Source organism: Anabrus simplex, chromosome 11 (genome assembly GCF_040414725.1).
Source record: "Anabrus simplex isolate iqAnaSimp1 chromosome 11, ASM4041472v1, whole genome shotgun sequence".
NCBI lineage: Eukaryota > Metazoa > Arthropoda > Insecta > Orthoptera > Tettigoniidae > Anabrus > Anabrus simplex.
Window position 1 is genome coordinate 59,516,902 of NC_090275.1, and position 12,501 is coordinate 59,529,402.

Below are 12,501 nucleotides of genomic sequence, written 5' to 3' on the forward strand. Positions count from 1 at the left end.
CACCTCTGACCACCTTAATGCACAGTTACATGATCCAGTCAATCCTATCAGAGAATGGAGAATTTGGGCCTGTGGTTTCAATGATCCTGCAGGAGAGTAACAGCACTTTCAGTCAAAGAGTTCTAGAAAACCTATTTAAGGCACCTAACTTTTATGTTGTTCCCTCCAAACCAGGAAAATTAACTTTTAAAAGTCTTTAAACTTTTAGCTTAAAAATGTGTACTACGTGCATTCAAATGAACACAAACACTCGGTCCCTGAGAATTAACCTTACCCTACTCTGGCCGGAAATCGAAACCATGGCCCTCTGAACTAATGGCCAGTACATCATTACAATATAATTGCAGTTACTACTTTATGGGGAGCTTTGTGTTTTTTAAAATTACATCTACAGGGTGTCCTTGAAAAGGGTTCCAATATTTACAGAGGAAGCAGCATGCAACAAACGAAGGAAAGAAAGGTCCTATAAACATTGGTCGCAAACCCAATTTCTTTGGAGTTATGGTCCACTACCACATGATGTTCCCATAATTTACTGCAAGAAAAGACGGGAATACGGTCCTACCATTGGTCACAAACCTACAAGCATATTGTGTTGTGGTCTTATTATAATGGGGCACAGACCTGTTTCATCGCAGGACTAGGCGACACCTAACACAGGTCTTTCATGAGCGATGGATTCGTCAGGGAGGGCCAATTCTTTTGCCTGCCCATTCACCTAACCTTAACCTTTGAGATTTTTGGCTTTGGGGACACGTAAAGACCATGGTGTATGTGGTCCCCATAAATGATGTGGACATACTAAGAGAATGTGTGTCCAATGCCTGTGATGCAATCCGGCAACAGCCAGGGGTATTCCAATGAATGCGCGATTCCATGCGCCATAGAGTGGAAGGCTGTATTGCAATGAATGGCGATCACAGTGAGCACATGTTTTGAAGAGTAGATCAAAGACGTAGTGATCATTGATGGTAGTGGAAGCGAACAATAACTCCAAAAATATTGGGTTTGTGACCAACGTTTACAGGAACTTTTTTCCTTCGTTTGTTGTGTGCTGCCTCCTTTGTAAATATAGGGACCTTTTTCAAGGACACACTGTATATTCTCAGTAGTTCCCTTTATGTTTCCATTACCCCCTGTGGGTGGAGGATGCAGACAAAGAATACACTCTACAGTATCCCCTGTATTGGTATCGTAAGGGGCGACCAAGGGATGATTGAATTAGAACCATGAGACTACTTGTAATTAGTACCATCATGTGAGGAACACCATGGGTCGCCTTTACTTGTGAGTAGTACCACTAGGTTAGTTACAAAATAGGTTTGTGAATTAGTAGCCACAGAGAGTGAATCAGTATGGGTTTTACAGTACCCGTGATTAATACCACTATAAGCAGAACACCATGGGCTTACGTTGCCTGTGATTAATACCATTGTGAGAAACACCACGGGTGTGGGCGTTACCTGCGATTAGTACCACTACATGAGCGACACCATTGGGTCTGTGTTGCCTGCAATTAGTACCATTGTGAGAAACACCACGGGTCTGTGCATTGCCTGTGATTAGTACCACTACATGACCGACACCATTGAGTCTGTGTTGCCTCTGATTAGTACCCGAAATGTGAGGAATACCACAAGATAGTATGAGTCCCTGTGATTAGTACACCTATGTGAGGGGAACACCATGTGTTTGCGTTGCTTATGAGTGGTGCCGTAATGCGAGAAACATTATAGGTCTGTATTACCTGTGAGTAGTAACACAATGTGTGGAACACCGTAAGTCTACGTTACTTATGATTAGTACTGCTTTGTGTGAAATACCATAGTTCCTACTTTCCTAGTAGTAAGTACCATTATGAGGGGCCGTTGACCTGGATTTTGGGCCCCTTTAGACAAAAAGCATCATCGATTCAGGTTTGTGCTTTGGAAGCAGTCCCTTGGTCAGTATATACTATTGTTTTAAGATAGTTTCTGGGAAGGTGGGCCATTGTGGGTCAGATCTGCTGATTGTTTTAAGTTCATAATCATTGTTCATTGTCACTTATTTGAATTCTAGTCAGTGGATTATTTCTGGAATTATTTTTAACTTTCATTATTGCAAGTTGGATCCACTGATTATTTTAAATTCATATTCATCCATTCATTCTTCATCATCACGTCTTGAATTCTGGTCAGTGGATGAGTTTTGGACTTTTAAATTTTCATTACATTTTGTACTATTAGGGGCCAATGACCTAGATGTTAGGCCCCTTTAAACAACAAGCATCATCATCATCATCCTCATTATATATTTCCATTAATGTGTTAATATGAATGTAGGCCTGCTGTTCTTTAATTTTTTCTATTTCCAAATGTTTTAATGCTGTAGACTATATTATTGTGTTATTAGTCTATAGAGTTTTTAAGAGTATTAATCTAATGATATTTCATATTATATGTTCAAATTTAATTTTTTACTTTTTTTTATGTACTTAAACTTTGTCCTTGTGGCATTCTATAGCTCATTCCATGTTAAGAAAACAGTATCGCCATGTTGCCATGTCAAAAGGCTATGCTCAACACCATCACAGGAAAACGGCGGCACATAAATAAATTTTTGAAATTCAGTATTTAAGTTCAAGATAAAAATTGGAAGAAACTAAGCAACAAATTATTTTTATGAACTAAAGGGGGTGGGGGTTTACAAAGGCTTATTTTTGGTTTGTACAAAATCATAGGTTACCTACAACACTTAAGAAACCTCAGTATTGGAGAGTACAACAAATTGGGGGAGAAAACAGGAAAATAATATATTTTAAGGGCTTGAGGGATGCATTTAATTGCATTTAATAAATTTTTCCAGCAACGCAGGGTACTTCTGTGCTGTTGTATCGCTCATAAAAATATTAAAAATTAAATGTGGTAAAATTAAAATGCGCTTGAGAAAGAACAGCTAAATAACAAAACCAAGCACAAATATAACACACTGCAAATTCTTTTATCAGTACAAGTTATGCCATGACGAATCGCTGCAAAATCTACAGTAATGACTTCTGTACAGTACGAAAATAACAGAACGCACACAAATACTGTGCAACATACAACCAACTCTCACTCAACACAAGACAAGTAGGCACCGATTTAAAACCCAAAAACACACACGCAACAAATAAATACTGTAGATGACTTCACTACAGAGGTGAGCTACTGGCAGTTCACAGAGTGAGGGACTACACAATGCTCGTACCAGGGCAATACAGAAGAAGGAAAGTGAAGGAAGGCAACGAAGCGATGGCTGTTCCTGCCATTGTGCTTCCTCCCTACGAATATATTTATTTTTTAAAAATGTTATGTAGTTATTTTAGTAACTCACAGCAAAAATGCCTCATCCTTTTTATCTCTCATAATACATTACCAAGTACAGTATAATATCCATTAATCGCAAGGAATTATGGGTGTCTCAGAGGGGGCGTGATCACTCCTTGTAGGTCCATAAGAGCAATACTGTTTTCTTAACGTGGAATGAGCTATAGAATGCCTGGAAAGTCATTGAGTTTTAAGCTGATAATGGGTAAAATCTGCAGACATTGTTAAGGAATTTGAATTTGTTTCCATGGTTTTGTTGTTGAAAGTGATTCCTTGTTGAGATATGAAAAGTGATAGTGCTGTGATGAAATATGTCAGATTATTTGTGTGTTGTGTAAGGTCATAACTGTGGAAGATATCAGCTTGCATTGCAGATTGAGTAAAGAACTCCGAACGGCCTTGACCATATTAGAAGATTGTGAACTGTCTGGTGAAGGACAGTGGTGAACTGATAATTATTCTGATTTGAACTCTTAAGTAGAGTATTTTACTGCTATAAATAGTTCTCTTACTAGAAATAAGGATATTAAGTGAATTTTTTCAGTTACCCACGTGGTGAAATAATTATTGTAGTTTAATTGTAAGGTGCTTCAACTTAGAAGAATAGTGATTATGTTTTTTATGAAAAAGACTTTACTTACTTTGGCAAGAAGCTGCCAAGTGTTAAATAGGACTACCAGTAATGTGAACGTACGTAATATGACAAAGCAAGCAATTGGTATCATTGGAGTACCTTTCGAAAAAGGTCAGGTGAGTACTATTTTTGGTGTTAAAATACAAATGTACTTGCAATAAAACTTTATTTTACTTATAAACAAGTTACGGTATTTCACTGGAATATAGTTGACAATAAAAATGGCTGTTACGAGCAATTTCCCAATAGCCATCCAAATTGGAGGTAAATTTAGAATAGTTGTATGGAGTTTTTGCACTGATCTAGTGGAGAAAGTACACCCATTATAATGAACATTCATTCTTAATTTGTAAAAGAATTTAAATAATTTAATATTGATCAACTTCTTTTGTGCCTAGAATATGTTGTTACACTTGGTTGCAAGGCTAAAGGGTAGGGAAAGTATTGCAAAAATAATTTAACTTATCTTTTCTGATCTTTTGTATTAGCCAATACCATCAAAGATTCTCTTGGGAAGGTAGTGTAATAGTTTCCTGTTGCTTTCCACATCACAGTATCATGCCCGTTGATGTTGATACGGCATTGCCCACAATAATCTAGAGATGACCCGGTCCATAGTCAGTCCTTATATACCTTATCCTGGTACTGCTACCCTCAAACAGCAATGTATTCCAGTGCCATTTGCAGGAGTTAATACACCCAAAACTGGTGGCTTTTACCGCTACCCAATACTCAGCTGGCTCTACAGTCTGTTCCATTACTGTAACAGGGGAGGTTCGAGGAAGATCAACTCCTTTTGAAATGTGGTGCTGGAGAAGAATGTTTCACATACCATGGACAGCATTTCGCACCAGTAAGTTCATCCTGGAGGAGCTGAACATTAACACCAGGTTATCAGCAATGTGTGAGCAAAGGATTCTCCAATTCTTTGGTTACATCATGTGACGTGGCGAAGGAAGCTTCGAAAGGCACATAATATTAAGGAAGAGTCTCTACACGTTGGAAAGACTGCATAAAATGCACAATCAAGATGTCTCCATTCCTTGTCTTGTTAGATGACCAAATACGGTACCTCAGTGGTTAATACGATGACCTGAAATCATCCTGGATCTCCACACCAGGCCTAAAGTGTACACAGATCCCTCCATTTATCAGAGGCTCTTCCTGTCCATTGTTAGCCGGTATCCAGGTTCAGTAGTTATTTACCTGGATGGTTCAAGGGCAGGAGCAAAAAATAGACTGTGCATTCATTGCTGATAATAAGAGGTTCCTTCCTCTACCAAAAATCTGTAACATGTACACATCAGAGCTTTATGCTATCCTTGAAGCTCTGCAGTATGTGCTGTCAGCACTTTCTGCTATGTACTGACTCTTTGAGCTCATTACAATCTGTTGATGCATGTTTCTTGCGGCACTCTCTGGTACAGCGGATCCAGGAACTGCTGGCCAGGTGTTGGAGTGCTAGCACCAGAATCATGTTTTTGTGGCTCCCTAGCCACATGGGTGTAGCGGAAAACGAGTTAGCTGATGGGGCTGTCAAGGAGGTGGTCACATTGCCCTTGTTGCCTTACAAGGTTACAGCTAGTAATATTCGTTCTCAGCTAAGACATTTGGTGATGTCCCATTGGAAGATAGAGTGACACGCTAACCCTCTTTCAAATAAGCAGAGAACAATTAGAGGAAGGTATGGAAGACTTCCCTTTGTGAGTTTCTCGGAGAGAAGCAGTGGCATTATGTTGTCTCTGGATTGGCCGTGGTATAACTACACACTCCTAATTACTGAAGAGAGGAGCCCTCCCCACCTCCCGGGTGTATTTGTGGCGGTCACCTGACCGTAGTACACATCCTTGTGGAGTGCGTGGACCTGGCCGATCTGCGACGCAGTCTAAAACTTCCGAGTACCATCTCCGTCATTCTGTGAGATGACAAGCAGTCAGCAAGCAGACCTGCGCATAATTATTCTAACTTATCAATGGAGTTCTAAGAAAAATAGGTGAAAGCAGAAAAATTGTGTGTCTGGGGCCCTTAAAAGGGAATACATTGCCTGAACAGTTAGTCCTATTAAGAAATAGAACTCGCTAAGTCTACTTAAAATTCAATTTTTTGCAAATAAGTTTGTATGCAGTTTTGGTGTGTCAAACATGATGAGCTCATCAAGTTACTGCATCAAACTGGAAATGACAGATAAGGCATATAAAATATTGAAACCTCTACTGGAAACAGAAGGCTATGATGAAGACAGATGATATTCTGGCAGATCCTCTAGAAATCCATTGAGGAGTCTGGCAAATATAATAGAGTTTGAGGGATGTCCCACCCTGCAACACAACGTCAACACGGAAATGAAAATCATAACCTATGAGTCTGGCAAGGTTTTGTGCTGTCCCCTTTACTGTTCAATCTGTACTCAGATTCAATTGACTAAGTCCAGGTAACATGTGGATTTAACGAACTTTAACCTATGTAACTCCATGTGGTTGACTGTATCACAAAGCCCTGTTCCAATTATACAACACATTGTACAGTCCAAATTTACAAACATTCCATGTCACAGTGTTCTTTGTTTTGCTGGAAATAGTGAATACATGTTTCTAAATGCGAAGTTTAGTTATTATAAAATACATAATTACTTCTGTCGTTGTATTATGTTTGGTTACAAAGTTTGTGAACATGGATTTTGATTCATAGGTATCATTTCATCACAAACACACCTTCCACTTAATCCATCCTGCCTCAACTGGCAGCATAAATCTGCCTCTCTAGCACACTTTCCAGAATATCATGCTGGTGAGGGATAATGGATCGCTGACCAGACATGGTTGCTTCCTGGGGGTGCAAGCTTTGGCCACTGCTGGCTTAAGGCCCTTACACACTCTCCAACTTGTCTGGCCGACAGCCGTTACAACCGGTTGGGAGCGAGGCTACACATTGTCGGACTGAAATGCTCAACTTGTCAGTACCAGCTTGATCTTGGAATGGAATGGAACAAACCAAACTCTTATCTAAATTTCTGAAAATCAGAATTGCGTTAACTGCAATTAAGTGTAAGTAATCAATCAAGAAGGAAAAAGAAACTGTGGACAAAAAAGTGGTTGTTAAAGAGGAAAAAAATTCACTGACTCAAGTTCAAGAAAGAGTTTGATTTATATGCTCTTCATAATTTTTTATGAATGAATGAAGAACGTTTCGCTAAATTACTCAGTTTTGCATAATCTTTGATAGGAAAACATAATACGTAATTCCATCCAGTGTATCATTTGCACTCCTGTTCCTTTTTTTCATGCAAAAATATTAACTGGTCGAAGTAGCATAATCCTGGACAGTAAATTTCTTGGGCTCCTGGGCCAGTTTTGTTCAATCTTTCACCTGCAATCACATTATATTTTAATACTTAAATATAACAATGCTGCAATAGGGTGAAAATACATAATGTTTAGTATAAATACAGTTATTAGGCCTATCGTAAATAGTTATTGAAATACTTACCTTCTTTAATTCTCTCTTGTATGCAATTTGCATATTATCCAGTTTCATTTTTAATCTATCAAGTGTTGCTTTTGCTTGTATCTTTTTACATATTTCTAATAACACATTATATGGCTCATTTCTACAGTCCTGATTTGTGTACTGTTTGCAGGTCATGTCCCACAATCACCTGTATCCTTTATAATATTCCAATAGTTCAGTATAAATAACTTTATTCTCCTTGTCAGCTTGTGATGCCATTGTAACATTTCAAGAAATCTGAACCACAGATACAGTATGTATTGAGTGCACAAATGATTTCTTCAAGAGAGATCTTTCTTAATCAGGAAATAGAGCATTAACTGGAAATCAAGCATCAAAATATCGGCAGATTGGTCCAACTACATTACAGACTGTACGATAAGTCAGGTGATGTGGGGGAGGAATGAAAAGTTGGATGATCTCACCAGCCCGACCATTGGTATGGTCGGAAAACAGGCCTACAGACCGCACAATTTGTCGGTTTGGCCTGACAAGTTGGAGAGTGTGCAAGGGCCTTTAGAGTGTAAGTACACTTTGGTCATCATGTATTTGGTCTTTACTCCACAGATTTTCATTCATTATTGTTTGTTTTAAAGTGGAAGTGATTTCTTTTCAGTTTCAACTCGGTTAATTTATAACAGTTAAGTTCTTCCATCTTACAAAACTAATTTATGATTAAACATTAAGGAAATATCTGAAAAAGAAAACATATAATAACATATTATACCGAGTTAAGTTGTTTCTTTATCAGGTTTAATCTGCTATTATATGTTTTCTTTTTCAGGTATTTCCTTAATTAATATTATCATAAACTACAGTACCTAACAAAGTTTAAAACCACCAGCAAAAATTAGTTAATGAACTTGGGTCCTGCATTTATGGTACGAATTGGTTTGCAAATATTTTTTGGCTCATTCCTGTTGATATACAACTTATGAAAAAGAACCATTGAGATATCAAATGAAGTTTATGAGTTATAATTTGTGAAACATTTTTGAGAACCTATAAAAGTAACCCCCCTCCCTTTTGGGTGTAAAGGCCACTCTGTTCACAGAATTACAGCAGGTATTATGGCTACTTAATTTTTTCTAAATACATATCCAATAGAGAGTATATATATGTATATCTTCTTTTTCTTTATCTGTTTACCCTCCAGGGTTGGTTTTCCCCTTGGACTCAGCGAGGGATCCCACCACCCCGCCTCAAGGGCAGTATCCTGGAGCTTCAGACTCTGGGTCGGGGATACAACTCGGGAGGATGACCAGTACCTCGCCCAGATGGCCTCACCTGCTGTGCTGAACAGGGGCCTTTCGGGGGGGATGGGAACATTGGAAGAGATAGACAAGGAAGGGGGAAGGAAGCGGCCATGGCCTTAAGTTAGGTGTCATCCCGGCATTTTCCTGGAGGAGAAGTAGGAAACCATGGAAAACCACTTCCAGGATAGCTGAGGTGGGAATCGAATGCACGTCTACTCAGTTGACCTCCCGAGGCTGAGTGGACCCTGTTCCAGTCCTCGTACCACTTTTCAAATTTTGTGGCAGAGCCGGGAATCGAATCCGCGCTTCCAGGGGTGGCAGCTAATCACACTAACCACTACACCACAGAGGCGGACCTATATGTATATAAAATCTCTAATTCTATCTGTCATTTACAGCGTTATTGAGAAAATGGGAAAGTTTCAACAGCTGAAATGGTACCAGTTATATATTACTATGTCTTCATTACAAGGAAAATACAATGAACCCCTCATGGTCATGACTTTCAAAGGAAAATACGTTTCTATCAGCAAAGTCATTGTCGCATATTCACCAGGATGGTAACCAGATACACAGCTATATCTGTCGGCATGATGTCGATCTGCGTACATCCTGGCACGCTGCCGCCTGAGCCACAGAGGCAATGTACTTTCTAAATATTTAAAGCTCTTAACTATGTCCAGGGATTCATTCCTGATCCTTAAATTCATCTCTCCCTATTCTATTTCCCCTTTTCCAATTTTTCCAATTCTTTATTTTTCCTCCAGATCTACATTTTTTATATTGATCCATTAATGGAGAAAAAATAACATGCCCAACATAAGTTAGCTCAGTCTTACCAACTCCACATACAAAGATAAAAGGAAAAGAATACAAGCAAGTAAACAGACACTTGCACAAAACAGAATACTGATAATAATAATAGTAATAAAAATAATAATATTGTCTTAAATGGAACTTAAAAGCAACACACAAACGAAAAGAAAACACAAGACTCCTTGGATATGCCATGAGGTCCATCGGATACTCTGGAAATGTGACACCCCAAAGTGAGGGTCACCACAGTAGTCATCCTTAGTCCCTGCATGCCACTTCCAACGTCTCCACTGAATATTAATAAAATAAAATAAAATAATAATAATAATAATAATAATAATAATAATAATAACCAAATGGCAATGCAGAAAAATTAAAAGACATAGTAGAGGTGAAATAAAATCCAGCGGTAATCAGCATTATGAAGCTCGAAGACCTTCTTATCCCTCCTGACTGGACACGCAACCATGGCACAATTCCATTCCTCCTCCCATCCTCCTCCTTGACCTACTCACGGTTGCTGAGTCCAGACTTACGTTACACCACCAGCCGCATATGTGCACCTCATTCTGCTCTCGTTGCAACATTACTTAATCTCATTTAAATACCGAGCCAATCTCTACATTACATTTTGCCAACACGTCTTACCATACCAAAAATTACCTACCATGTATATTTAATAAACACAATCATTCTTTATGTCCCACCACATATTAAATTTGCTATTTATTTTAAACATAGTTAACATAATATTGCTGTTACTCTTTCCAATTTCATACCGCCAACTCAGCCTCTTGCCACACTACCTCCCTTCTCATACATCCCACCATATAATCACTCTTATCTTCACCTAAATACCAATAACCTAAAATTACCATCAACTTACCCATCTCATCCTTCCACTCAATTTTTTATTCATACAAATATCATAAAATTACCATAATCACTCTTCCAACTTACCTTAACAACACTCAGTTCAATACACGCTACCCTAATCCAAATATAATCCCAATCAAACTCCACATTAAATTCACTAATCATTACAAATTCTTGTCCCTCCCAAGCCATCAACTCATCATTTACATATACTTTACTTTCCAAACCAATTCCAAAATTACCTTTACAAATTCTCATCCCTCTCATGTCACCAACTCATCATTCACATATACTTATCCCTCCAAATCAAGCTCTTATCCTTCCAATAATCACTCTTCCAAATTACCTTAAATACACTCAGTACATCCTACCCCATACCACCAACTCCATACTTTATACATCATACTTTCCAATCTCATACTTCCCACTCACCTCTTATTCATAACCACTCTTATCTTTACCTAAATACAAATAACATAAAATTACCAACAGCATGCCAGACTCATACAGCTAACTGAATCTCTTATTCATCACTCTTATCTCTACTGCGACACCAATTTCAACTCTTATATCTAACAATACTTCAATCACCAACCAGATCATTACTCTCTCTTGTCATTTAGATGTGTCTCACCAAGCTTTCACTCAGCCCCTTCAAAACAATATCCTCTCACATATAGAAATCCTTCCACCACCTCTTTCTCCTTCCATTATTACCGTACCATCAACAGTCAACCATATCAACACTACCTCTCTTATCAATCAGACATCACTCTTATCTCCACTACTCCACCAACTCTACCTCGTACAGCATAATAAAACCTCCAACAGCTGTCCACATCAACAATCATAATACCTCCTTATAATTTATCTCTTGCCATGTAACCAAAACATCAGCAGCCAACCATATCAACACTACCTCTCTTATGAATCACACATAATACCTCATTACTAGACATCTCCCCTACTCCACCAATTCAACCTCTACCACCATCCATAATTACCTACTAGACAAAACTACCTTTCTTACCATTCAATCATCCACCACTTCTTTCTCCTTCGATCATATATGTATAAATCCATCATTCTTATCTCCACTAAACTACCAGCTCTCCCTTTTACATATAACAACACATCATCAGCCATCCACATCAACACTATCTCTCTTATCAATCAAACATTCACTTATCCATACCATCATCATCTACTGACTCTCTTTACTTAACTTCCTGCTTCTCGTTACTACACCCTCATCTTTATTGTTTTTCTTGCCCCACAGATCTTTTAAACTCATACTTCTTCCTTTCTTCAAGGTCCCTCCTTTGCTAGGTGACACTTTTATCTCTTACTGCCCTTCTCTGTCATTCAACGTATCTCTCATATCTTTTATTGACTCATCAAGACTATCCATAATAATTCTGTTCCATTCACTTATTGTCTGTTTAAGAATATCCCCAAGACTATCCATAATAACTCTGAGCGGAGTTGCCATGGAATTGTCCCTATGCTAGACTCCCTCAGCACACAATCTCCTCTCGCCTTATCTGCCAAACCAAGACCGTCTTCTCCAGAACTATTTACTGGAACCCGTCTTTCTTCCATGCTCACTCCCATCCCCTCTTCCACTGCCTTGAGTTTGGACATAGACAACCTCCGCGTCCAATTCCCATTGGAGACTACTAGTATCTGGTCCCTGATCTGCACCCTCAACTCTTGCAGTCTTGCTCTCACTAGATGCTTTCTTAGAGTTTTGTACTTCTCTTTCCCATCTCTTCCTATGTCTCTTTTAATCCACATTTTATCACCCTGCAGATTTCCAGCGTTCCTCACCACTATGTCCGCCATCAGTGTTGATATCTTCGTCACCTTTATTGGTCTACGCCCCCTTATTCTGCCTACTCTCACAACATCGTCTATGTCCACCTTGCTGAAGTTTATTTTCATTTTCTGTTGAATGATGTCTACCACTTTATTAATGATATCCACCTTCGCTTCTATCTTCTCTTCCTTCACACTGTAAATAAATATGGATTTTTCTCTATGTTATTGACTAGCGTCCGCTGTT

General features: G+C 38.7%; 1 protein-coding gene across 1 annotated transcript in view; it reads left to right on the plus strand.

The window, feature by feature from the left end:
* Positions 1 to 3,594: 3,594 nt before the first annotated feature.
* The window catches only part of arg (arginase), an 81,516-nt gene continuing 72,609 nt past the window's right edge, over positions 3,595 to 12,501 (plus strand). The window contains exon 1 of the mRNA XM_067155913.2: positions 3,595 to 4,097. Within this exon, the coding sequence (XP_067012014.2) occupies positions 3,960 to 4,097 (138 nt within the window). The 5' untranslated portion in view covers positions 3,595 to 3,959. The remainder of the gene's footprint in view (positions 4,098 to 12,501) is intronic.